At 61.6% G+C, this 26803-nt stretch overlaps 2 protein-coding genes across 2 annotated transcripts; one reads left to right on the top strand and one right to left on the bottom strand.

Moving 5' to 3' along the window:
• The first annotated feature begins 917 nt into the window (after window positions 1-917).
• Window positions 918-5610, top strand: SLC22A31 (solute carrier family 22 member 31). The gene is given in 10 exon segments (XM_044922077.1): window positions 918-1295; window positions 2837-2940; window positions 3065-3219; window positions 3512-3680; window positions 3871-4016; window positions 4115-4223; window positions 4364-4578; window positions 4898-5009; window positions 5353-5399; window positions 5402-5610. Coding segments are annotated over 10 exon segments (1644 nt in total).
• A 643-nt stretch (window positions 5611-6253) lies between these two features.
• On the bottom strand, window positions 6254-26475 carry CDH15 (cadherin 15). Its single transcript, XM_021702339.1, has 14 exons — window positions 26434-26475; window positions 19984-20142; window positions 19644-19799; window positions 18457-18601; window positions 12421-12581; window positions 11410-11538; window positions 10760-10945; window positions 9669-9922; window positions 8863-9005; window positions 8462-8698; window positions 7946-8185; window positions 7650-7786; window positions 7221-7388; window positions 6254-6454 (listed from the first exon to the last, which is right to left on the bottom strand). The coding sequence occupies exons 1-14, from the start codon at window positions 26473-26475 to the stop codon at window positions 6254-6256; spliced, it is 2358 nt and encodes a 785-aa protein (XP_021558014.1).
• Window positions 26476-26803: the final 328 nt, after the last annotated feature.

Genomic DNA, 26803 nt, shown 5'->3' with positions numbered 1-26803 from the left:
CCTCTTCTCCCTCGCGGTGAGCAGAACACGGCGAGCTTCACCTCACCGGGAACATCTTTAAAGCCAGGAACACTCGGACACGCGGACCGCTGCCCGTGTAAGACGCAACGCAGGTCCAGGGTCCCTTCGCAAAGTCAAGAAACGGGCCAAGGAACCCAGGCGTCCTATAAACGTCATCTACAGCTTCCGCCCCCCCACACACACAACTGTCCCCAGAGCCGCACACAGACGCGGAAGGCCAAGCCACTTACCTCGGGTCTGGGGAGGAAGACCCCGCCGCCTGCACGCGCGACGTCGCCACTGGGAGGCCCGCGCCGCACAAACCTACGATGACGTTCAAACTCCCCAGCGGGGCCTCGCCTTACCAGCAGCACACTCCGCTCGGCCGCGACACCCGAGCCACCGGGACAGACACGACCCCGGTCCCTCGCCGGCGGAGCGTACCTGAGCGCCTCGACGGCCCCGCCGGCCACGCCCCCGCTCGAGGACGCCCCGCCGGCCCCGCCCCCGCACGCCCACCCCCCCCGGCCCCGCCCCCACCAACCACGCCCCCGCCGGAGGACGCCCCGCCGGCCACGCCCCCGTGTGAGCGCCAACCATGCCAGCCACGCCTCCGACCACGCCCCCGCGCGAGAACCCCTCCTGCCGACCCCGCCCGACGACCACGGCCCCGCACGAGGTCGCCCCGCCGGCCACGCCCCATGATCGCTCCCCGCCCCCACTTGGCTGCGCTGGACGCCGAGCTGACCACGTGCCACAACTACGCCTCCGCAACCCCCGTGGCGGGGGCGAGGGCGCGGTGACCCTCACCTAGCCCGCTCTCTCGGGCCACGCCCCTGCCGCCCTAGGCCCCAGGGACCCGCCTTCAGTGGCTCCGCTCCCGCGCAGGCCCCGCCCGGCCGAGCGCAGAGGCGCTGATGGAGTCGGAGACGCGGGTTCTGCGCGCGGCGGGAGGCTTCGGCCGGGCCCGGCGTCTGCTGGCCGCCGCCTCGTGGCTGCCGTGCGTGGCGCTGGGGCTGGCGCTGGGCTCGGAGCCGCTGCTGACCGCGCTGCCGGCGCACCACTGCCGGCCGGACCCCGCGCTGCTGCCCCCAGCGCTGCGCGCCCTGCGCGGGCCCGCGCTGCTCGACGCCAGCGTGCCGCGCCTGGGGCCCACGCGCGCCCCGAGCCCCTGCCTGCTCCTGCGCTACCCCGAGTCAGCGCCCCGCGCTCGCCCCAATGGGACCCGGCCCTGCACGCGCGGCTGGTACTACACGCTGCCCGCCGCCGGCCTGCTGCGCAGCCCGGTCACCCAGGTGCGCGCCCGAGCCGCGGAGGAGCGTCGCACGGGCTGGGACGCCGGCGCTCCGCCTTCCACCCAGACCCCCACCCCGCCTCCTCTCTCCTCTATGTCCCTACATTTCTCCGTCTCCCGCTCTTCCGCCCCCCGCGCCCCAATCTCTGTGCCCCGTCCTCTGCTCCCCCTTTCCTCTGTCCCCACCTCCTTCTTCCCCCTTGTCTTCTGCCCTTGGTCTGCTGGGGCTGTCATGCCGGGCCCTAGATGTCTCGCTCAAGGTCACACAGCGTACTCTCCTGACTCTGGTAGTCTTCCGCTGGGATTTGAACAGTTCCTGGTCTGAGGCCCCACCTGGAGCCCCACGTCTGTTTTCTAGTTTTTCTGGATAGGTAGTCCCACTCACCTCTGGGCAGTTGGGGGTCAGATGATGCAGCAGATGCCCGAGTAGACGGGGGCCGGGGCGTAATGGCAGAACCCGCTGCCCGAGGTCTGCCAGTGCGGGCGGGGAGCCTGGAGGAAGAGTTCAGCTGAAAGTATGAACACATCAGCGCCAGGTGGTCCGCGGTACGTGGCACTTCAGTGCCACCAACGTTTTGAGTAAGCTGTGGCTTTGGGCCGTGTAGGTGTCGAAGTTGGGTTTCCAAGACAGGAGGTTTTGAATCAAGGTAGCCACACAGAGATAGCAAACCTTCCCGCTGACGTGCAAACAAGCTGGCCGGGGGGCGGGGGCAACTCAGGGGTCTGGGTGGGAAGAGATGGGGAAGGGGCAGCTGGAACCTCCCAGGCCCCTCGTCCTCTCCTTCGTCCCTCGGGCTAGGACCTGCCCAGCTCTGCCTCCCTCTTGGCCTGGGCGCCGCAGCCCTGACTCTGTCCCTGGGTGGATTGGCCCCTGGGTGGATTGGCCCTGGTGTGGAAACTGGGACAGGGTTGCCACATCCCTGCCTGGAGCACTGAAACTGGCTGGGCTTCTCCTCCATCCCATTCTGTTCCCGGTCGCACCTGCCCTTTTGTTGGGGTACTGATCAATCATCCCCCTCCCCCAGCTTTCGTGAACGTTTGGTTTTTAAACTAAAAACTCTGATGTAGTGTGACCCAAAGCAGTATGTTAGGTCTGAGGAGAAGGCGCGGACACCTGGAAGGAGAGGTGGGGAAGGGCAAAACTGAGGTCAAGGGCCCTTGTCCGGGAAGAGCGGGTGAGACCAGCTCTCCAGCCTGTTCCCGGAGTCACTCTTCAAATGAGCAGGGCAGGGGGGAAGTGAGGGCGCGGCCCTTGGCACAGCGGTAGGCCAATCAAGAGTCACCTGTGGTGGGACAGCAATGGCTGCCCAGAGGTGAGTGGGACTACCTATCCAGAAAAACTAGAAAACAGACGTGGGGCTCCAGGTGGGGCCTCAGACCAGGAACTGTTCAAATCCCAGCGGAAGACTACGAGAGTCAGGAGAGTACGCTGTGTGACCTTGAGCGAGACATCTAGGGCCCTTGGCAGCCTGACACTCTGGGAACTCCAGCATGGGGGAGGGTGGACCTGGCCAGCCCACAGGTGATTGGTGTCCCCCATAGTGGAACCTCGTGTGTGAGGACGGCTGGAAGGTGCCTCTGGAGCAGATGGGCCACCTCCTGGGCTGGCTGCTGGGCTGTGTCCTCCTGGGCGCAGGCTGTGACTGGTGAGGTGCTGGCCCTTTCCCTTCTGCCCCAGGAGCCCTACCTTCAAGCCCTTCGGGGTCTAGCTAGATCCCCAAGTTGTCCTGACCCTCAGCCACGTGTGTCGCCTGCCCCCCCCCCCCCCAGGTTTGGACGTCGGGCTGTGTTTGTGGCCTCCCTGGTGCTGGCCACGGGCCTGGGGGCCAGTGAGGCCCTGGTGGCCAGCTTTCCTGCCCTGCTGGCTCTGAGGCTGCTTCATGGGGGGGCCTTGGCAGGCTTTTCCCTGGCCCTCTACGTGGTTCGTGAGTACCATGGGGTGCTTGCGGGGAGCACCCCTTCCGGCAAGGCCTCCCACCCGGCTGCAGGGCCGAGTCAGGTGGCACGGGAGGCCTCTCTGGCACTCCCATTGAGGGCCCTTCTGGTGAAGGCGGGAGGGCACTCTTTGTTCTGTGAGCTGTGCTGTTGGTGGGAAGGTCCGGGAGCTGGAGGAGGCAGTGGGTGGCCTCGGACATGGTAGGCTAGTCACTGGTCCCCCACAGCCCTGGACAGAGCAGCTGTCCCAAGAGGCCTTGGTCTCAGGCTGTTTCTGCTTAGGCCTGGAGCTGTGCGACCCCCCCCACCGCCTGGTGTTCTCCGTGGCAGCTGGCCTCTTCTCGGTGCTGGGCACCCTGCTGCTGCCCGGCCTGGCCCTGCTTGCGCAGGACTGGCGTCTTCTGCAGGGGCTGAGCGCCCTGGTCACGGGGCTTTTGCTGCTCTTTTGGGGGTAAGTGTGGTGGTAGAATGCTCAGTAACAGCGGTTGAGGCTGCGTGTGTCACTTCCCTCCATGCACGTGGGAATGGGACGGGGACCCGGCAGCCATGGCATGTCCTCTCCCCCGGGTCCTGGGCGGGGGCATTGGCCTCGGTCATCCCTACAGAGAGGACCAGGGGGCATCCTCACCCTGTCCTTGCAGGTTCCCCTCCCTGTTCCCTGAGTCTCCCCGGTGGCTGCTAGCCACGGGACAGCCAGCCCGAGCCAGGAAGATCCTGTGGCACTTTGCGGAAGCTGGGGGCGCGGACCCCGAGGACAGCTCAAAGGAGGAGAGCTTCCTCGCTATGGGTAATGCACCAGCCAGGAGAAGGGAGATATGGGTGCTAGGGAAGGGAGGAGAAGGGTCAGCCCCTCATCTGTGCCCCCTCATATCCCCGGAGCCACAGAACTGGACACGCTGGGTGCAGGGAGCCCCCAGCCCCAGTACCACTCCATCCTGGAGCTCTGGAACACCAGCATCGCCTGGAGAAATGGACTCATCCTGGGCTTCAGTTCGTGAGGAGGGGAGGGCGTGGGCAGGCGTGGGCGGGCTGTCTGAGCCTTCCTCCCAGGGTGGGTCTTTGGTTGCTGGAGTCCCCTGTCCTGGTTGGGCCATAGCTTCCCCCTCCCTGCCTCCTTCCCTCCCTTCCTCCCAGACTGATCTGCGGGGGCCTCAGAGCCAGCTTCCTCCGCAGCCTGACCCCGAGTGAGCCCGCCTTCTACCAGCTCTACTTCCTGGACGCTGGCCTGGAGTTCGTAGCCGCTGTGTTCCTGCTGCTGACGGGGGATCGCTGGGGACGACGCCCAGTCCTCTTGCTGGGCACCCTGGTCATGGGCCTGGCGTCCCTACTGCTTCTTGCCGGGACCCAGTGTGAGTGTGGAGTCCTTGTGTTTGGCTGAGGGTCTGACTGATGTGGGGCCCTGGGATCAGCCCCCCTCCTGGGCCCACAAGCCAGAGGCACAGGTGTTGGGATGAAGCTGTGCCTTTTACCCAATCCATGTCCCCGCTGTGTAGCCAAACTGATGCCCGAAGGATCCTACGGGAAGGGGCTCAAGATAAGGATCCGGTTCAAGGAGGGGCGGCCGGGAGCACCCGACACCCCCCCGCCCAGCACAGGGTGCAGTGGTGTGGTGAGAGGCTGGGAGGCCAGGCCCCATGGGCAGTATGGGAGCCTTCTCCCCGTCCCCAGACCTGCCAGAATGGACCATGTGGTCCCTCTCTGTCCTGGGTCTCCTGGCCTCCCAGGCCGTGTCGGCTCTCAGCAGCCTCTTCGCAGCAGAGGTATTGCCCACCGTGACCAGGTGAGGCCACACCCCAGCCTCCCCAGCCCCGCCCACCCGCCCATCCTCCCTACCCAGGCTTCAGACCGGCCCTTCCCAGGGGGCTTGGGGGACACTGGTCACAGAAGGGAGTGGGGGTGGGCAGAGGTGAGGCAGCCCCCAGAGAGGACAGAATCCCAGGGGAAAGCCGGTTTCTCATTTCCCTAATGAAAAGAAGAAAACTTGTTCCAGGATGGGGAAGAGAACCTTTTTCCACAAAAACTTTTGAGTTTGGTTCTCCCGGAGCCCCCACGCTGTGCCCCCGCCCCCTCCCGTCTCCCCGGCCCCCCCCCCCCCCCCCCCAACGCCAGGCCCTCTCGCGCAGGGGGGCCGGCTTCCTGGGCCAGGCGGCCGCCCCCCTGGCCGAGCTGCACGCCGGCGTGGCTTCTTCCTGCACCACGTGGTCTTCGCCTCCTTCGCCATCCTGGCCCTGCTGTGCGTCCTGCTGCTGCCGGAGAGCCGGGGCCGCGGGCTGCCCGCGTCGGTGCCGGACGCCGACCGCCTGTGCAGGTCCCCACTCCGCGGGGGCCGCCTCCGCCCGGACCACCTGCCGCTGCTGCCGCCCACCCCCCGTCCGCAGTAGCGGGGCCAGGGTGGCTGCGGGCGGAGTCGTCCCCCGCACCCCCGTGCTGGGGCCCCCGCTGCTCGCACCCCCGCCCCCCAGGATAAAGACAGCCAGGAACTTGGTGTCCTCACTGCTGCTTCCCGCAGGCCGCACCCCGGGGCGCACCGGCTCCGTGCAGCTCACTACCGCCTATAGCCCCTTCCACCATGCCCACGCCCTGGGGGACAGCGGGAGGCTGGGGGGCAGCCCAGTGCCGCAGACAGGAGCGGGTGGAACTGGGCTCTGCAGGTCATTGCGCGCCGGCCATGGAGAGAAGAGCACGTTTTTAATTCTGGGGAGGGAGGGAGGGAGGGAGGGCTACTTCCTTTCACACAGAGATGAGGTCCGACTGAGAGCCGGGTTGTCTGGTTCTCCTTTCCGATGCGATCCGGCGCTCCAGGCTGTGGGCCTCCTGGACTCGGGTCTCCCCAGGAGAAGCAGGCTGCACAAGGGCCTCAGGGACAGAGCCCAGTACTCTCTGGCCGCCTCTGCAGAGGTCAGCCGGCCCTCCCAGCTGCGCACCAGGCCCTTGAGGTCAGGCTGCCTGTCCTGGGAAGGACGTCCGCCCTCCGTGTCTGGGGTCTGATCAGAAAACCCGCTGCCCTGTCCTTCGGTCTGGCCCTCACGGGGGTCCGTACAGGTCAGCCAGCCGGGCGAAGCGGGGGCCCCAGTCCCGGAGGCAGCTGTAGTCTTGGTCCTCGTCCCCCAGGCTGGAGAGGATGGAGCTCAGCGTTCCTGCCACAGAACCATCCCCCTCGTAGTCATAGATGAGAGCTGTGTCGTAGGGTGGGACGCTGGGGTCACTGTCTGCCACCTCCAAGCCCTGCGGAGAGGCCCCGGGAGCTCAGGACCCCTGCACACTCCAACCCCAGGTGCCCTCCACCACCCAGGCTGCAGCACAGGGCAAGCTAGCCCGAGGCATAGACACTGGGGGGGGGGGGGGCGGCGGATGGGCAGAGGAGGCCAGAGGGGCACAGCCCCAAGCACACAAGAGCTAGGAGCCCCTGCCCAGGATGTGAAGAGACATTTCCCTCTGGGTGGCTCTTCTTCCTTAGGGCTGCGATACTCGAGACTCCCTGACGTCCCACCTGGGAGACCACCTGCTTTCTCCCTTTTAAAAATTTTGCAAATGGTTCTGTGACCTCCATCTCTGCCCTGTCACCCACAGGGTCACACACCCTCCTAGCTGTGACCTGCACCTGGGCTTGTTTCTGCCCAGGCATCTGTCGGGGCGTTTCTCTGACCAGGGGCACTTCCTGTGCCAGCAGGCGTGGCACGTGGTAGAGTAGTGGGAGGTGCCCTTGTGTTCTCCCTCAGCCCCCCAACTGGGTTCCCGTGTTCTGGGCATCTCCTGCAGGAACCCACTGATGCTGTGTCCACATAAACTCGGGGTGCCTGGATTCCGGGGACAGCTGCACTCCCAGCCCTGGGAGCACACCCACTTTTCTCTGTCGGTGCCCAATGGAAAGTGCTCCAGAGCAAGCCCCAACCCACCCAAGCTCAACCACGCCCACCAGTATCCCCCAGGGGCTGGTCAGCTTCCTTTTCCCACAGGACTTTTGTGGCTGTGGTCCTCCAGGGGCACCTACGTCATTGATGAAGTCAGCGATATCGGCAGGGCTGGTGGGCAGCATGCGGGGTGGCTGGGGGCGCACTCGGCTGAACGGGGCATCTCGGCGCAGTGGCGGCCGTCCCAGGGGGGCGCGCAGGGCTGCCAGCTCTGTTGGGTGGCGCAGCTGGTTGATGTCATAGGCATCCTGGGGACGAAGTAGGCGGAATTCAGCCCTGATCAATCACAGGATGGGGTTTCCCTCCCAGCCACCTTGTGCGGGGCGTGCCTGGGGGCGAGTACCTATGAGGACCTGCTGGCCAGCTGGGGCCCCGCCCCTCCACCTGGACAGGGGGAGGGGGGAGGGTTGGGGGGATGCTGGGTGGGGGCCCACAGCCTCGGCTCCTCAGGGACCCTCCCCACCACTTATCATTTCTAACCCACCACATCCCCCAACGCCCTCCCTCACCTGGTCCTCCTCTCCGCCCCCCTGCTCATCGTAGTTGAGGATGTTGTCCCGGAGGTCGTCGTGCAGCCCGTGCAGAAGTCCCTTGTCCCCGGACTGCTGCCGGGACCGCGTGACGAGGGCCACTGGCAGGGCAAGCACTGAGTGGGGAGGAGGGAGAGCAGACAGGAGGCGGTGGGTGCCTGGCCCTCAAGCCGAGGCTGGACTGGACGTCGGGCGGGGGGTGGGGGGTGGGGCGGGGCGCGGGGCCGGCTGGAGGCGGGGCCTGCGGGCAGCAGGTGTCAGCACGTGGGACTCACAGAGGAGCAGGATGACGCTGGCCAGCACGATGACCAGGGCGCCCAGGCTGACGCCCGCGCCCCCCGCGCGCCGGGCAGCGGCCCCTGGCAGGCAGGCACCATCCTGGCCGCAGCGGCACACCGTCACGTTCAGGGGCTGCTCGCGCTGCTGGGGCGGCTGCCCTGAGTCTCGGAGGAGCAGGCTGAGGCGGTGCAGACCCTCCTGGACCTGGTGGCGCAGACGCAAGCGCGCGTGGCTCACTGCGGAGGGCGCCCAAGGTCAGCAGGGGCCTCCGGGCTAAAGGAGTCCCCACTGCACCCCCACCCTATCCTTCCAAGGCCCCTCCGCGCCCTCTGCTGCTGGGCAGGGATCCTGAGACCCCGGGCCTCCGTTTCCCCATCTGCCCCCTGCGAGTGAAAGCCCCGCCCCGCCTGAGGATGCACTGCAGTGGGAACCAGAGGACCACGGTGCTGAATGCCCCCCCCACCCCCTCATCTCAGGTCTGGACCCTAGGGTTTGTGGTTGGGGGAGCTCACCATTAATCTGGCTAATGCTCCAGTTCTGGGTCAGCTCTGGGACCAGGGGACTCAGCTGAAAGTGGAAGGGGGCCCCGTGGGGGGGCAGGTCCTCATCCGTGGCCCCCAGGAGAAGGCCAGAGCCCTGATCTGGCTTGCTGCACACACTACCAGATGGTGGGGACAGCTCAGGGGCGTGGTCATTGACCTCCAGGATCTCAATGGACAGGGTCCCAGTGGCCGTACGAGGTGGGGAGGCTGCAGGCAGAAGAGGCCTGGTGGGCTCCTTGCTCTGCTAGAGCAGAGCGCCCACCCTAGAAGTCTGCTCCACGGAGCGCACAGCTCTGAGCCCCTGGGCAGTGACAGGGATGCCGAGCCCGGATCAGGGAGCCCAGGAGCCCAGGTACAGGCTCAGCCCTCACCATTGTCGAAAGCCAGGATAATGGCCCTGTACCAGCCGTCCTTGAGGAAAGGTGATGCTGGGCTGAGCACTCGCTGGGTCTGGACCCAACCCGTGGCTCTGTCCACTTGCAGCCAGTCCTCTGGGTCGTAGTCCTTGGAGTAGCTATTGGCCGAGGAGGGGACAGAGTGGCCCTGAGCTTACACAGGACCCCCAGGAGTGTGGTCACACTTCAACACACACGCACACATGTAATACACCCCCACATGCATACACGCACATATATCCCACACGTATACACACACACCTGTGTCCATTCCCCACACGCATACACACCATATGCAGACACGTGCACCTCTGAAGCTAGTCCTCCAACTGCCGTGAGTTGGTGTTTACCGTCCCAGTTGACAGATGAGGAAACTGAGGCCCGGGGCCAGGGCCCCATGGCCACTGAGTACCACAGCAAGGTTCAATGCATGGGGACCATGGAGACACACACAGATACAAAGGGCCGTGCTGGGGATGAAATCCAAACTCTGAACAGCTGAGCCCATGGGAGCATCAGCTCACCAGAAGGGACAGGGCTGAGCGCTCAGGCTGGCCAGAACAGACTGGGCAGGTCCCAGCCCTGCCTTACGGGACAAATTCACAGCAGCATGCACACATGCACAGGCTGTGAGACCCCATGGACCCTCAGGGATGCACAGACGAGCCCTCCACCCTCTGATCAGGGCACTGATGGGAACCCTCAGCCGTGCTCCTGGCCCTGGCTGGGAAACGGACAGACGGCGCCCTTAGCTCCCTCTGCCTTACCCCTGCGGCCCCCACCTGAGCCTCTGCAGCTGCTGTGTGTCAGGGTCTTGGGCAGAGAAGGAGGCCACGGGGGTTCCTGGGAGCGCCCCCTCGGGCAGGCTGGTCCGCAGTGGGTTCTCCTGGAACACGGGCGCCTCGTTGACATCCTGCACCTGCACGTGGACCCTGGCCTGGCCCCGCTCAGCCCTGGGGGCGGCCGCCTGAAGAGGAGCCTCGTTCTGCACTTCCACTGTGAGGTCGTACTGCTCACAATGCTCGTAGTCCAGGGGCTGGAGAGGGGGAGCAGAACTGGAAGTCACTCACGACCCTGGGCCCCCCAGAGGCAGCTAGGGGGCACTGCGAGGCCCCCACAGGGGTCCTGCTGCCCCGCCGTCCCTCCTCACAGTCCCTTTCTTTTCAGCCCTGGAAAATAAAAATGATTCAGGACCAAAAGGCGCAAAGAATGATGTAAAAACGATAAATACTCATCACTCAAAATGAATGTGTTAGCTTTGTGTCATCAACTTTATGGGTCTCTGGTCAGGTGGTGCTCCCCGGTGACTAGGGCAACACTCATCGGGATTGTGGAGAAGGGGTTTGGTAGCTGGGGTTAAATTAACCTCTACCATCAGCTGACTTTAAATGGAGATGATCTTGGATGACCTGAGTGGGCCTCCTCAGTAGCTCAAAGTCATCAAGAGCAAATGGAGATCTTCCTGAGGAGAAAGGCGTTTCCAGCCTGCTGGCCGGCCCTGCAAACCTGCTTCTTGCAATAAAGCCCTTCCTGTTTCGTATCTAAGTGGACCTGCACCTCTATGTGTGGCGTCCCCATAGCTCCCGCGACTTCTGGGTCTCTGGCCTCCCATCCGGCAGACACAGGTGCGGTCTGTGTTCATACACATCACCCCACGCCTGAAGAAGCAAAGCTCCACAAACAGCCCACGGGCAGTGGGGGTGCCCCTCCTTCCGGTCCTGGTGCCCTGGGGCCAGTGTGGCCTGAGCCTGGAGCCCAAGCGTTCCCGGTTCCCCCAGCATCCTGCTCTCTCCGGAGGATGCCCCAGGCAGGGCCCCCTGCGCTCGGGGCCAGCAGCCAGACCCCAGCTAGGAGAACCATGCACCCCACTCACCTTCAGCACGGACAGCACGCCCTCGTTGGTCCTGGGGTCTGTGCGGATAGCGAAGTGTCCATCGGGGTCGCCCTCCAGGATGGTGAACCTGGCCGCCCAGTTGGGGGAGCCTGGCAGGTCCCTGTCCTCCACCTCGAGCCGCCCCACATCCACTCCACTGACAGCCTCTGTGACCTCCATGAAGAACTGTGGGAGCCCAGCCCTCGTTACTGCCAGGGGGCGGGGAGATGGTCCTGTGCGGGGATGCCCTCCCTCGGTCCCTCCCAGCCAACTCTGTGGCCCACCCAGCCCCCCGGGGTCCCCACGAGCCCCCCTCTGTGGGTCCAGCTGTGGGCCAGGCACCCTGTGGGCTGCCTTCTCCCGGAGGGCAGGGCTGGCTACCCCCTCCCACACAGCAAGGCTGTAGGGAAGGTTCCTTCGTGCTGCCAAAGGGCTGCTTCTCCCCAGGGCCTCTCTCCAGCTCCTCCGACCATGCTTACGTGCTCACAGCCACTACGCTAGCTTGGGTTTCCGCCTTACCCACGCACGGCTCCTTCTCCAAAGCACCCGACCTCCCATCCCTCCACAAAGTCCCGTGTCCCTGCCAGGAGCCAGGGGAGGGAAGGGCAGTCCCCAGCAGGGGCCAGCAGGGGCGTGGACGGCAGCAGCACCTCGTCCCCGGTGAACCCGGGTGCGTTGTCATTGATGTCCTCCAGGGTGATGATGGCGGAGGCCGTGGCGGTGAGGCCGTCTCCCGACATATCGGCCGCCTGCAGGGTCAGGTTGTACACGGCGACCACCTGGGGGCACAGGAACACGCAGTCAGGGGCCTGGGGGGTGGGGCAAGGAACCCTCACAGGAGAGCCCTGGGGGCATCCGGAGCCCCAAGTGGCCCAAAGCGCCCTGCCCTGGGCCCAAGCTCTGGGGCCAAACGTGCTACCTGGCTCTCTGGGTCTGACCACACCACTGCCAAGCCCACACTCTGCCCCAGCCTATGAGGGGGCAAGAGGTCAGTTACCAAGTTGGACACGATTGACGGAGCACCTACTGAATGCTGGATGCTGAAGGGCACCAGTGAGCTGGTCCCTGTCCTGGGGAGCCATGTGCGGAGGCAGACCAATGAAGACCACCCAAGGCTGCAAGGGACCAGACAGAGCTGTGCAGGTGGCCATAGGGAAACCAAGGAGGGCTTCCCGGAGGTGTCAAAGCTGGACAGAAGCCCGGCAGCGAGGGGCAGCAGGGGTCCCCACAGAGGAAGACTACACAAGAGTGGCTATTACTCCAGAGCACGACTGGTCACTGTGGAGCCACTTCGTGGCTCTACCCGAGGCCAGGAAGCCTGAAGCCTTTGCAGGCAACCAGGCAGAGGAAAACACACCGAGGACTTGTCAGGGCCAGGCGCTGCACGGACGGACTTCCAGGCCTCCCTGGACCTAACCCCACAACCAGCCACGAGGCAGAGGTGTCCCAGCTGAGGGTGAGCCCCAAGCCACTGCGAGGGTCTGCAGCAAGTGGGGGGCTCCCTGCTCCTGTGGCAGGGGGAGCATCTGGGGCAGGCAAGGCCGGGGCAGGGGGCCCAACTGGAAGTGAGCTGCCCCCATCAGGCTCAGAGGGACAACAAGGTGGGCAAAGATGGGTCAGAAGGGCCCCTGGCTGCCCCCCAGCGTCCGAGGCCATCTCACCTCACGGTCCAGACCCACTTGCACGGTGCGAATGTCCCCCGTGTGCTCATCAATGCTGAAGAGCTGGGGGCTGCCCTGCTCCAGGATGGAGTACCGCAGGGCTGCGTTGTCGGTTTCTGGGTCATCAGCATCTGTGGCCTCGGCCCTGGTCACGTAGGTGCCTAGTAAGGACAGGGATGAGCAGGGACAATGCACACAGGTGCCAACCCGACCCCCGGATGTGTCTCGACACTCGCCTATGGCCCATCATGCCAGGTCCAGCCCCCCATCTGGCCTTCACAAACTTGAACCTTCTGTCTTGTGCTGTCTGGAGGAGGAAGCAGGGTGTCTGATATACATGTTTAGTCAAGAGCTGACACCCGTGTTCCCAGACATGGAGACAGCCCAGGAGGCGCCGAGAGCCCGGGGTCACGTGGGAGAGCCAGCTGGAAACCCTGGGGCCAGCCCCGGGGAGAGGGCGGGCCAGCGGGAGCTCACGACTAACGAAGGTGAAAGACATGTATGTACCGGTGTGGGTGGTCCATGCAACATGCACACGTGCGCACACACACACACACGTGCACACATCTGTCTACAAAGGAGCATAGCTCCCAGCTCTGCCTGCTGGAAGGGCCCAACAAGAGGCCAGTCTGATGAGCCTCCTGTTGGCCAAACATGGGACAATGTGGGCATCAAAGTAACGGCTGTAAATGAATCATAACCCACTGAATGAATCAGACTCTGAGAGTCCAGAGAAATATAAAAAACAAAACAAAACAGTAACATACGCAGGCACCTATGTACAGAGGGGAGAAGTGCCCTCATAGAACAGAAAGCCCACTGACGAAGGGAGGAGGGACACCGGAGGAGGGAACCAGCACCTCCCAGCCGTGAGAACAAGACCCTCAGCAGATGCCACCTCTGCTGGGTGAGGGGTAACAGGGTACCTACACAGTCTCAGGGTATCTTCCAAAAGATACCTATTAATTACAAAGGGAAAAATATAAAAATCACAGTGGAGAAGCCTGGCAGACACTCCCTTAAGGAGGCAGATCGAAGCCAATGTCTTCAGGAACGGGACATGTGTGCCTCCCGACAGGAGGCACCAAGGAGAACACGGCATCACCAAAGTGCAAATCCCGAATCCAACCACACAAACTCACACTCAGACCCGTCTCCAAAATAACTGTGTAAGTGCTTTAGAATGTCAGTGTTAGGACCTGTACACTGAAAACTACAAAACACCGCAGACAGAAATGAAAGACACAAGTAAATGGAACCACATCCCACGTTCATGGATTGGGAGACTTTAAATACATACATATATATAAGTTTTTATATGATATATATGGAATATATATTTATTATACATAATATATTTACATATTTATATATATATTCTTTTTGGGGGGGGTAGGGGCAGAGGGAGAGTCTCAAGCAGACTCCACGCCCAGCTTGGAGCCCAAGGTGGGGCTCAATCTCACGACCTGAACTGAAATCAAGAGTTGGATGCTTAACTGACTGAGCCATCCAGGCGCCCTGGGAGACTTATCATTAAATGTCAGTACTGCCCAAAGCGATCTACAGATGCAACGCAATCTGTATCAAGATCCCAAGGACAATTTCTTTGCATAAGTAGAAAAACCATTCTAAAATTACACAGAATCTCAAGGAAACCCAAATAACTAAAACAATCTTGAGAAAGAACAAAATTGGAAGACTCATACTTTTTGATTTCAAAACTACTCCAAAGGTACAGTGATCAAAACAGTGTGATATGGCCACGAGACAGACCAGTGGAATGGAATCCAGGAATAACCCCACACACGTGTGGTCAAGTAATTTTTGGCCAGGGTGCCAAGACCATTCAATGGGGAGAAGAACAGTCTTTTTCAACAAATGCTGCTGGAAAAGCTGGACGTCTCCCTGCAGAAGAATGAAGCTGGACCCTCACCTCACACCATACACACAAATTAACTCAAAGTAGATCAAAGACCTAAACGTAAGACCTCAAACTATAAAACTCTTAGAAGAAAACAGGGCAAACATTTCTTTTTTTTAAGATTTTATTTATTTATTTGAGAGAGAGAGAATGAGAGAGAGAGAACACATGAGAGGGGATAGGGTCAGAGGACGAAGCAGACTCCCTGCCGAGCAGGGAGCCCGATGCGGGACTCGATCCCGGGACTCCAGGATCATGACCTGAGCCGAAGGCAGTCGCTTAACCAACTGAGCCACCCAGGCGCCCCAGGGCAAACATTTCACAACACTGGACTCGGTAATGATTTCCGGACGGGACGCCAAAGGCACCAGCAGCAAAAACTAGACAAACTGGACTCGTGACGATTTTCAAACACTGTGCATCAAAGACACTCCCAACCAGGTAAAAAAGGTAATCCACAGAATGGGAGAAAAGATGTGGAAATCATATAGCTATATCTGTATGGATCCAGGAATATGCAGGGGTACAGAGAACCCACAAAACTCAACAACAAGGGGCGCCTGGGTGGCTCAGTCGTTGAGCGTCTGCCTTCGGCTCAGGTCATGGTCTCAGGGTCCTGGAATTGAGCCCCACATCGGCTCCCTGCTCATCGGGAAGCCTGCTTCTCCCTCTCCCACTGCCCCTGCTTGTGTTCCCTCTCTCACTGTGTCTCTCTGTCAAATAAATAAAATCTTTAAAAAATAATCATAATAAAATAAAATCTTTAAAAAAAAAAGTCTAGGGGCGCCTGGGTGGCTCAGTCGTTGAGCGTCTGCCTTCGGCTCAGGTCAGGATCCCAGGGTCCTGGGATTGAGCCCCGCATCGGGCTCCCTGCTCAGCGGGAAGCCTGCTTCTCCCTCTCCCACTCCCCCTGCTTGCTTGTGTTCGCTCTCTCTCTCGCTCACTCCGTCAAATACATAAATAAAATCTTAAAAAAAAAAAAAAGCTTAACAACAAAAACACAGCACAATCCAAAGCTGGGCAAAGGACCTGAAGAGACATTCCTCCAAATAAAATACACAGATGTCCAATACGCATTTGAAAAGATGCTCCACACATCACTCATCATCAGCGACATGCAAACCAAAACAAGAGTGAGACACCACCTCACGCCTGTTAGGATGGCTACTACAAAAAAACCCAGAAAATAAACATCGGCAAGGATGCGGAGAGACTGGGACCCTGTGCACTGCTTGTGGGGGAAACAGCATGGCATCACTCACAGAGCTACCATATGACCCAGCAATTCCACTTCTGGAAGCAGGAGCCTGAAGACCTGTTTGTACACTCATGTTCGTAACAACATTATTCACAAGAGCTAAAATGTGAAAGCAGCCCAAGTGTCCATGTACAAGCGAATGGATAAGGGAAATGTGGTCTATCCATGTAATGGAGTATCATTCAGCTTTAAGGAGGAGGGAAATCTGACGTGTGCTACACGCTGGACCTCGGGACACTCGTGGTCAGCGAAACCAGCCAGTCACAGAAGGACAAAGGCTGTACGAGTCCACTGACAGGAGGTCCGTAGAGTAGACACATCGGTAGGGGTGGTGAGCAGATGGCGGGAGCCAGGACCTGGGGAAGGGGAGGCAGAGTTTCTGTGTGGGAAGAAGGAGAGTTACAGGGACGAGTGGTGGGGACGCCAAACAACATTATGAATGAATCTAATACCACTGGACTGCCCCTTAAAAATGGGTAGGATGGTAGCATTTGTATTTATTTCAGCACAACAAAATTTTGTTGAAAAAAAATGTCAGTGTCCTAAAAACCTAATAGCTAAGCGACTACTACTGCAGACAGAGGAGAATGGTGGGCAGGGAATGCACCCCCAGCTAATGATGGGAACGCACGGGTGACGCACAAGATCGTACTTGAGTTCGTCTGATTGGCGTGGGTACAAGGTAAAATGATAAACTGGCATCCAGGATGTGCCCAGCCTCTCTGAGGACAGGGTGGACCTTTGGTGGAGCAGGGCAGGCAGGCAGAGGAAGTGGATCAGACTGGCCAAGGCTGAGTGTGGATGACCGTGACAGCTCAAAGTCCTGGGAGCCCCCACACAAGGGGGTCTGTGCCCATGGTCAGCTCTTCTCCACTGGCCCTGGAGGGCTCACAAGAAACACGGGGGCAGGAGGAAGCCGGGGAGGGCGCCTGTGGCTCAGGCAAGGTCTGCCTAAGTTTGGGGCAAGGAGAACTAGACACCCAGTGATGCTCTGGGCAATGGTGGGGGCTGAAGGGGGAGGGGAGGATGCTGCCCTGAGCTGGAGGGAGAGAACCCCGATAAAGCTCCACTCCAAAGGCTCAGGTGCACAGGGACCACCTACAACCGAGACCCCTGCTCCGATAGAGCCTTGCCCAGGTACCATGCAACAGAGGTCACCCTGGGAGGGGGACAGGAGCAGGGAAAGAGTCCTCTGTGCATGGACCACGCAGGGCTTGCTGAAGCTGACGTACAGTATCAATACCAAGAGGAGCCCCAGGAGGCTGAACTAAGGCGGCAACAGAGGCCAGGGCCAGCCCCGCTGCAAAGAAGACCATCTGCACTGGCTTACCAGCCACCTCCCCAAGCAGAGCCATCCTGCATTCCCAGACGTTTACCGTTTCCCTACCTCTCTCCTGTGCTTTCAGACACAGAAGAGCTAGAGAAGAATCCGTCCTCAATGATCAAACAGCCAAGAGAACCAGATCTACGGCTGAGCAGGTGTTGGGGCTGTTACCCGACAGAGCTGGGAAAGAACGGGTCAGGGTGTGGGAGCCTCTCCTGGAGAAGGTGGACAATACTCCCCAACACATGGGGGATTCAGAAGAGAGGTGGGACCTGAGAGGAGGTTCTCTGCTATAAAGGCACGCAGGGGCTGAAACTGTTAGTGTGTGTCGACATTAACTTCCTGATTCTGAGAGTTACACTGTGTCAAAGTCATGAGGGTGAATTCTTTGAGGGGATCCAGTCTGCATCCAGCAGGCCAGAAAGGAAGGAGGCAGGAAGGAAGGAAAAAAAGAAAAAAAAAAAGTTTAAAGCAAACATGATAAACATCACATCTCTGTTGCAATTCTTTGCAGCTTTTTTGCAAGTCTCAAATTATGTCAAAATAAAAAGAAGTAGGGGTGCCTGGGTGGCTCAGTTGGTTAAGCGTCTGACTCCTGGTTTCGGCTCAGGTCGTTATCTCAGGGTCCTGGGATCCAGCCCGCATGAACTCAGCATGGAGTCGGCTTAGGACTGTCCCTCCCCCTCCCTCTACTCTTCCGCCCTGTGCTCGCACACTATCTCTCTCTCTCTTTTTTTTTTTTAAGATTTTATTCATTTCACAGAGAGACACAGCGAGAGAGGGAACACAAGCAGGGGGAGTGGGAGAGGGAGAAGACACACTATCTCTCAAATGAATCTTTTTTAAAAAATAGAAGTAAAAAAATTATTTTAAGTCTTGAAACACAAAAACTGAGATGAAATAAAAGAACCACGAGTGGCCAAGCAGGAGCCCACCTCCCATGAGCCCACACTCCCCGCCTGAGGTGCACGGCTTGCCCGAGCTTTGCCCCAAACCCCTGGGAGCAGAGCAGGAAGGAAGAAGGGAGTTGCTGTTTAGAATGAGGTCCGTCCTGCCTGGGACAGGTGAGGAAGCAAGGCCATCCCATAAAGACTCATGAAGGACAGAAGGTTTGCGATCAAGATGTAGGACTGAGAAGCAAGGAGCGGGGTGACTGCTAATGGGGGTGGGTTTTCGGGGGGGATGAAAGAGCTCTGAAACTGGCCCAAGGAGCTGGTTAGGGCCCGGGCCTGTGCCAAATCCACGGAGTGGTTCCTTGTATGTTGTGTGGATTTTACCTCTGTGCAGAGCTGCAGTGGCCCCCAGAGCTCGCCATCCGTGAGTCCTCTCGTCGCCTTTGGGGAGACGTCGGGGTTTGAAGTTTATATTGAAATGGGAAATGACTTGAGCTGACTTGTGGAAAGTCCCTACTCCTGGAGAGTCTGCTTATTTCCCGACTGTTCGAAGGATCACAGAAAGTGTTGCTGAAGGGAACCCTGGGCCTTCAGACCGACTCGGAGCCCCTCTGTGGAAGCCCCCCGAGCTCCCCCTCACCTGGGACCGCACCCTCCAGCACTCGGCCCGTGAACGCCTCCTGCCGGAAGACCGGCCGGTTGTCATTCTGATCCACGACCACGATCTCCAGGTCCGTGGGCTCCTCTAGGGTGGCTCCTCCCAGGTCCAGAGCAAAGGCCCTTAGCTAGCCAAGCAGAGAGGACGGGCTGGTGCTGTGCTCCCCAGATTTGGGTGGTTCCCACCAGGCCGTGCAAAGGGACAGCGAGTGCAGACTCGGTGTCCCGCTGGGAACACCAGCTTCAATCGGGGACAAACAGCACAGGGTAGGATGTGTGCATGGCCGAAGCAACCTCCCCGAAGACCAGCCTGCTGGCCCACAGCTTCCCCTATTGCCTTGGCTGCTGGGAAGCTCACAGCTGTGCTTTGTGTGAGACTGAAGGCACACTCTCACTAGCCCTCCCGCTTCCCTTCTGCTAATTGGTTTAGGCTCCTCTTGAAGCTTACTAAATACCCGAACCCTTAAAATTAAACCATTTCCCACACTTTCAGAGAATGGGTGTGGTATCATTTCGAGGTGAAATCATGGGCTCTGATAACTCTGTGTAAGGGAACCAAGAGCTTGTTAAAGTCCGAGCACAGGAAATCCCAAGCCAGAAGCCTCCTCCCCCCTGGACATATTCCAGCATTTTGGAGAGGCCAGGCTGGGGAGGGCAGACTACTCTGTAGGGGAGCTCAGGGGTGTCCACACTCCTCTCTGCAGCCTCTTGCCAGTACCAGCCCGGCTCCTAATCTCCCTCCCTACCAGCCTCAGTCTCAAACCTCTCCTCCAAGGGGTGGGTCCTGTCCCTGGAATCAAGGGACTGCTGCCATTGGGAATTGCCATACCGTGGGATTCTTTGCAACACCCCATTCCCACCAGACGTAGCCAGGCTGGGGGCAGAGCTGGTGTAGGGGTGAAGACTACACCAGGGTCCAGTGCTGCTTTTCTGGGAGGCTGACAGCCTCCCTGAGCAGGACCAAGCCCCACCTCCCTGGGGCCTCAGTTTGTGCATGCTCATCTGTTAAATGGGAATATAATTCTCAGCACCTTCTTTGGACTTAGTCCCAAATCCTTGTGCCTATCTCCCAATGAAGGACATGTGGCCTAATGCCCCAACCCTGGGACCAGGAGCCTGGTGGGAGGAGGCCCCCAGCTTCTTGCCAGCCCCCCCTACAGCGGGCCCCACCCTGAAGCGGTCTGTCTTCTCCCGGTCCAACATGGCATTCAGGAACACCTTCCCCGTGAACTTGTCGATGGAGAACACGCCCTGGGGCTCCTCGTCCACACCAGGACCTTGGATGCTGTAGATGACACTGCCCAGGGGCTGCTTGTCCGACTTGATCTGTGAGGGCAGAACACAGGCTGGGGGAGATGCCCCCAAAGCCAGGGTCCCTCCCCTTCACAGCCTGACCCCTCCCCCAGCCCACAGCCCCAAAGGCGTACCTGTCCTCAACCACACACCTTCAGGGACCCACCGGGGACAGCCCAGCCCCTGCTCTGCCCCGGACCGCCCTTGGCCCCCTCACCTGCACCAGTGGGTACGGGAGGCGCTTGTGGTTCTCGGATACACTAATGGGGGGGATGACCCAGGCTCTTCGCACGCGGCCTGGCGCGGCTGCCCGCTGCCAGGGGAATAGGATACTGGGCCTCTTCTGCACAGAGACCCCCAAGGACAGGCCCAAGCTCTGCAACAAAGACAGAGACAGCTGTCAATCACACAGCATGCGAGCCGGGCCCCAGAGACCCAACCACCAGAGCCCTGAGCTCATGGCCCCGGGAGAGCCCAGCAGCCACACCTCAAGCCTGGAGCCCCACCGCCCTGCATCTGGCTCCTGTCCTCGCCTGGGGGTTCCCGGGACCAGGACCCAGGCCTGAATGCTTGCAGAGCGGCTGGGAGAAATGGAGGCTGCCAGGGTTTGGGGAGCATGGGGTGCTCAGGGCAGAGTGGGGGCTAAGGCAGCCACCGGGAACAAGAGTTGAGTAAGGGGGGCTCCCAGGGGCGTTTTGTGTGAGCAGAGTGTGGCTAATGGGGTGGGGCAGGCAAGAGAGGTGGGTGCTGGGGGCATCCCTCCCCTTCCCCAAGGCTGGATCTGTCAGGGGTGGGGCCGTGGAGGCGACAAGCAGCCCCACCAGGCCTTCTCGGGCCTTCAGTTCTCAAGGGTTGGTCCAGGCTGACCAGGCCCATGCTCCTGTCTGAAGACTCCAAATGCTTCCAGGAGGCGGGCCTTTGCGCAGGCTCTTCAGGGGTCAGGAGGGGCAGCCCCCACATGGCATCTCCCGGCTGCTCCGTGGGAAGGAAGACAGGCCCCGATTTCCAGGACGTCGGTAGGGATTGGAAACTGCTCTGAATTCCCGGTGCTGATGGACCCAGCCGCTGGTGGGTGTGCAGGGCCCATGGGGCAGAGAGAGACAGGACAGCAACACCAGGGGCTGCTGCCCCAGAACCATGGACCAAGGTCACACCAGTACTCTGGTTGCTGGAACCCGGGGATCATTCCTTCCTCCGTCTCTGGGAAACTGAGGAGCCTGGGGCCTGTAGGGCTGCCAAGGGAGGATGGGGGGCATGTGGCACCCCAGGGGTGGGGTGGTGGCATGCAGGCACACCCCCAGGCCCTTCCCTGGGCCAGGCTTTGGGCTCAGAACTGGGGCCATGAAGGAGGATGGTAGGAGGGGGCATCCGTGATGCCGAAAGTCTCCCGAGACCCAGTGTCAGCTCCCCATGGTGACCACAGATAGTCCCACCTCACAGCTCAGATGGAGGCCAGAAAAGGCACCCATCCCATGAGTTAAGCACAGAGCTGGCCACAGCCCCCAAACACATCCTGAATTTCCTGGGATGGACCTGGTTTAGCTATGGGGTCTCTGCCGCAGGCTCCCCAGCAGCGTGGGCTCGGGCTCTGTGGCTGGCTGGGCACCTGGGTATCCAGAGGCAGAGTCTGGCTGGGCTGGGAGAAGAGCTGTCTGATCGGGCTGGGGCCTGGGGGAGGGGGCGGGTCACCGGCTGGGACCCAGCTGGGTTTGGCTGCCGGAGAATGTGAGCAATACGCCCTCCAAGGCTGGCCACGCCCACCCCACAACACCGCAGGTGTAGGGGCGCCCTGCCCGTCCCCGGCCCGGCTGGGGGCATGCAGAGGGGCTCCCCCGCCCAGACACCAGCCCTTGGTGCTCCAGGGATGGCCCTAGAAGTTCCCTGGCCCCACACAGGGTCTCCAGGCCCTTGGGCCCTTCTGGAGGGGGGCTCCTTCTGGCTCAGGTGGACAGGAGTGGCTCCCAGGGCGCCTCCAAGGGGGGCCCTGCTTCCTGGCAGCCCCGTCCCTCCTCAACCCCTTGAGCTCACCCCCCAGCCGCTGCCTTGGGCCATGCAGTGCACAGAGGGGCGAGCATGGGATGGGGTGGGACAGGACAGGGGCAGGAAGGAGATGTCGGCTGCCTCCACGCTCGTCCCCGGCCTCCCCCGCACCCAGCCAGGCTTTGTCTCTGTGCCCGGGGCTAGCACGTAACACATTTGGACACACTTGGTAGACAAAACAGCAGTAACATTCAAGCGACAGGTCATCTCTCCTTGTGGCCCCAGGCCGCCTCCTCAGTTCTGGAATCCTCCTGCCTCCTCATCTGAAACCCCAGGGGCCTGGAATCCAGGTAGCTGGGAACACGGTTTATAGAAAGGACCGAGCTCCTGGCTGGGCCCCCAAGCCACCTGCAGCCTGACAGATGGCAACGCTGGTCCCAAGCCTGCCTGGGACAGTGGGGGCTTTCTCGCCAAAACCACGGAGCACAAACCACTTCCAGGTCAGCATGCTGTTCCCGCCAAGTGGAGACCTGCTGGCCTTTGTCATCACGCTAGTGGGGACAGCATCTGCTTCCTGAGCACCCTGAGGCCAGCATGGCGCTCGGCATCCTCCCCAGTCCTCCTCCTCTCTCACTTCCTGTCCCCCTGCCCTGGCCCTCTCTCAGCCCTCACAACCCCTAGGAAAGGGTGGTGACTGTCTCACGTCACGGTTCCCCAGCGCGGGGCTCAGAGAGGCTGAGCCATTTGCTCAAGCCCACACAGCCAGAGAGCACCAGAGCTGGGGGCCCAGGGAACGGGAGTCTGAGCCTCCACCACTCACGGAAGCCTGCTCTGGAAGCAGCCCAGCCTCAGTGTGGAGGAGATTGGAGCTGGATCCAGAGCACTGGGGGGACGGGGGGGGGGGGGGGGACATTCCGCACACAGTCCTTGACCTCAGGCTCCTGGAGGAACAGGAGGGGACACGCTCTGCCCTGTCCAGCCCACACAGAGCCTCTGGCTGCCCCCACCCGTCCCTGTCAGCCGCCTTGGCTGATGCTCCCAGATGTCCACCAGTGTGCTGTGGGGCCAGTGGGAGTCCACGGGCCCCAGTCTGTCCACGGCCCAAGTCCAGGAGGTCAGCAGAAGCCACAGAGCCTTGGCAGGGGCCCCCTGCCCAGATCAGAGGCTGCGGTGGGTGGGGTGGCTGGGCTGGGCCACAGCCCACTTCCGGCTATCCGGGGCATTGCTCAGCTAGTCTTTGTCCTCCTACCACCCCCTTCCCAGATGACGTGGCCAGCTGGGGGAAGGCCTGGGAGCCACCTGGGGGATCATGGGACATCTGGTGCCAGGACAAAGCCACACGGACAAAGCCAGCTCACACAGATCCCCAGCACATGGACAGAGGACGGCCACCACGGAAAACACCATGGAGTGGAATGGGCTCACCCACGCCATCCAGCCTTGCTGCTTCCCATGTCAGGCCAGAGCCAATGGGCCTCATGGACCCATTTCCCCCAAATGATGCCCAATGACACCCCCATGCTCGTCCTTGGCCTTCCCCTTAACCAAGAACCTGAGAGCGCAGTCTGCAAGCTCTAGAGACACAGGCCATCATCCCCTCACTGCGCCGGCCCCCAGCCCTGACACCCAATCCCAAGGGCTTCTGAGCCATAAAGCTCCCACTGCCCCCTGTGGGAATCTGTTCCACCTGGGCACAGCCAAGAGTTCTCTGCTTCTCTCCACCAGCCCCTGGTGTGTCCAGAACAAGGAATGAGAAGGCCACGGCCCAGTCTCCCAGGAGCCTGGAAGGAAAGCCAGGTGCTCACCTGCCCTGGGTGGCCGCCCTGGGTGGAGAAGCTGCTGACTGGGGAGGCTGGGTGTCAAGTGAGGAGAGCCTGCTTTATCTCCTGGCACTGCTGGCCTTTAGGGGCCCCTGGGGCTCCCTAAAACCACTGCCAAGATTCAGACGGCAGGCAGCAGGCCTGCGCTTGGGTGGACATTGCTTCTGTGGCCCAGCTTCTCGGAGCCCTGTCCACCGCGTGACGTGATTGAATCCAGGGAAGGGAACATTTTCTCTTACCCTGCCCAGTGTAGCTGGGCAAAGCTTACAAAATGCAGCTGCAGAAAGGGGCTCGAGGAAGAGGTTCTGGGGTTAATCCTACGCTTGCGAGTGCGCAGGCCCCTCCAACACCGCTCCCTGCCCTGGGTTTCTCATGTTCTAGGGACCAGGTGGGAGGCCTGCAGCCTGCTGGAGTGTGGGTGGGGTCTGCACTCCCCACAAGCTTCCCAGGCCCGAGCCCCTTCCCCCCAGGCTGGAATCCGGACCACCCCGTTCCTGGATGGCCTGGCAGGCATCAGGCATGCCAGGAATGGACCCAGCTGTTGCCCTGGCCCACAGGCACCCCTGCGTGTCCCCCCCTGCATTCCCCTGCAGCTGCTGCTTCAAAGGAGGGGTGAGGGGCATAGCAGCGGGGCAAGTGGAGAGGAGCAGCTGTTTGCCCAGGCTGCTTCCCCACTGCGGGCCACACCACCGTGATCCCCGGCTGCCCTGCCCACCTGGGAGAGGACAGTGGCCCAGGAGCCGGCTTCCCTCCGCTGCCCCCGTTACTGTCACACTACCCTACCGTGGGGATGATGACCCCTCCCCATACTGAGGACGTGGCCACGTTGCCCTGGTGGCTCTTCACACTTTGCCAAGTCCCCAGGAGCGCAGCTATGGCCTCATCATCCTTTCAGAAGCCACGTGTCTCACCGGACACCTGCTCAGACCCCCTCCCAACAGGGCATGGGTTCGCCCTGAATCATCCATGCCCCCCCATCCCTCTACCACTCTCAGGTGGGGTGGGGGCCCAGGGGTTGCCCAGCAATGGGGACAGTGTGGGCCAGCGGAGGGAGCCAACAGAGACCAGTTCTGAAAGTACACACTAAGCTTGCTGGCTGAGACTTCAGGGGACACAGGAAGGGGAGAGCCATGCCTTGTCCAAACCTACCGGTAAGCAACATATCAATGCAGAGTCCTGTCCCCAGGGCCCCACCCAGGGCCCCCCTGAGACAGCTCTGCCAAGCCCGGGCTGGCCTGCGGTGGGGGCTCACGGAGGTGGAGGAGGGGTACCGAGGAGCAGCCATCAGCTGCCATGTGGCCGGACAGGAGAGCTGGGTGGGGGAGGGGTGGGCAGGGTCCTGACCCAGTCCTAGTTCAGGGGGCTAGGAAAAGCTCCCCTCACACTGGCACTCATCTGAGCCACACTGAGTGCAAAACTTGAGTGGCCAAGCCCAAATCCCTAAAGTGTGTGTGTGTGTGTGTGTGTGTGTGTGTGTGTGTGAGGGGGGGGTCATTCTGCAATAGCCCCAGGGCGGGGAGAGGAATCTGGGAGGGGACTACTTCCCTCCCCTGCAGCAGAGTTCTCCTGGGGCCTGGTGAAAGGTCGACACCCCAAACCCACAGGAGCTAGTCTCCAGCATGTCCGATATACTGGGTCCATTCGCAAGCTGCGGTGGACTGCTGTTCCTGCAGCAGGTGGGGAGGGGGCATGAGAGGTGTGCCGCCTTCTGGAATGGACCCCAGTGCGGGGGTGCGTAGGGCCCTGCAGGGCAGCAGCCAGAAGACCCCCGGCGCGGCGTGGCCTCCCAGCAGAAGGCTGGGAGAAAGCAGGTTATGGGCAGCCCCCTGAACTTGGGCAGCCCAGGCCTGGGCGGGGCTACTGTGGAGGGGACAGGGGAGGCTGCAGGGCAGGGGTGGAGGTGCCCAGAGCTGGGTGCCCGGAGGGACCAGCTGGGGGCTCCAGCTGGGGGGCACCTGATCAGCTTCCAGCCAGAGCTCTGTGGAGTCAGGGGGACTCCAGAAGCCCCCAGAGCGGGTGCTCCTCCCCAGCGTCCGGCCCTGGAGCAGCAATCCCCTGTGGGCGTGAATGGGCTAAGCCCCGGGGCTCACTACCTGTCATGTGGAGGAGAACTACCGTCCTGGGGTACGCACAGGGCCCCACCACTGCCCGGCCCTGGCCCCTGGCCTGTGACCCTGACTCAGAAGGCAGGCCACGGGCTCCACTCCCAGGCCCAGCTGAGTGCCTGCCCAGCCCAAAGGGCCACCTCAGGGCGGGGGGGGGGGGGATGGTGGGGAGAAGGGCTTCCTTCCACCCACCCTGCTCCCACGGCAGAGGGACCAGGGAACTGGGGGCGGGCCAGGAGTGTGGGGGTGGCAGGCTTTATGTGCCCAGGGGCCTGGCTCCAGAGCACTCCCAAGGGACAGTGGGTTCCAGAGCTGACCCTGCCCGCCGGGCACAGGGTGGGGGTGTCTCGGGCTCCACCCAAGACCAATTTCATCTGCCAACTCAGCAGGGGTGTCCTTAGAGATTCTGGTCTGCAGCCTCCTCCAGCTGGGGGTGCTCCTGCTGCGCCCCCTCGCCCTGGCGCTCACCACAAGCCCCACAGGGTTGCTGGGCGACCTCCGGTTAAGGGCCGGCCTGGTGGTCTCCCGGGGGCCACCCAGCTTGGCTGCCCTACCGGTCCTGGCGGAGGAGGTTACCCTGCCTCTACAGCTCCTTGGGGCCCAGAGCGCCCTGAACAGAGCTGCCCACCGGGCACCCACCCATGACTCCTCAGCTCATGGGTCCCCCAAAGGTGGCCAGGGCCAGTGGCCCTGGGCGCGTTTCACTGTGACACCGTCCGACAGGGCAGGGGGCAAGGGACCCCGCGCGGCCAGACGCCTTACCTGGGCCAGCAGCCCGAGGGCGAGGAGGAGCGCGATGTCCATGGGCCGGCAGAGTAGAGGCCGAGTGTCCGGCGGGCAGCCTCCTACTCCAACACAACCCGGGCTGAGTGACAGCACAAGTGCGCGGGCGGCGGGGGGGGGGGGAGCCCGAGTGAGTGACAGCACGTGTGCGGGGGCGGGGCCTGGACGGAAGTCAGCACGGGGGCACGGCGGGGGCGGGGCCTGCGGTTGAGCGACAGCAATGCGCGAGGAGAATGGGAGGAGGGTCAAGGGCGGGGCCCGGGCTGAGTGACAGCACGTGTGCCCCGGGGGCGGGGCCCGGTCTGAGAGCACGAGAGCACGGAGGGTGGGCCAGGGCGGGGCCTGGGCT

This window comes from Neomonachus schauinslandi, chromosome 16 (genome assembly GCF_002201575.2).
Source record: "Neomonachus schauinslandi chromosome 16, ASM220157v2, whole genome shotgun sequence".
Classification (NCBI taxonomy): Eukaryota; Metazoa; Chordata; class Mammalia; order Carnivora; family Phocidae; genus Neomonachus; species Neomonachus schauinslandi.
This window is presented reverse-complemented; position numbering and strand designations above follow the sequence as displayed.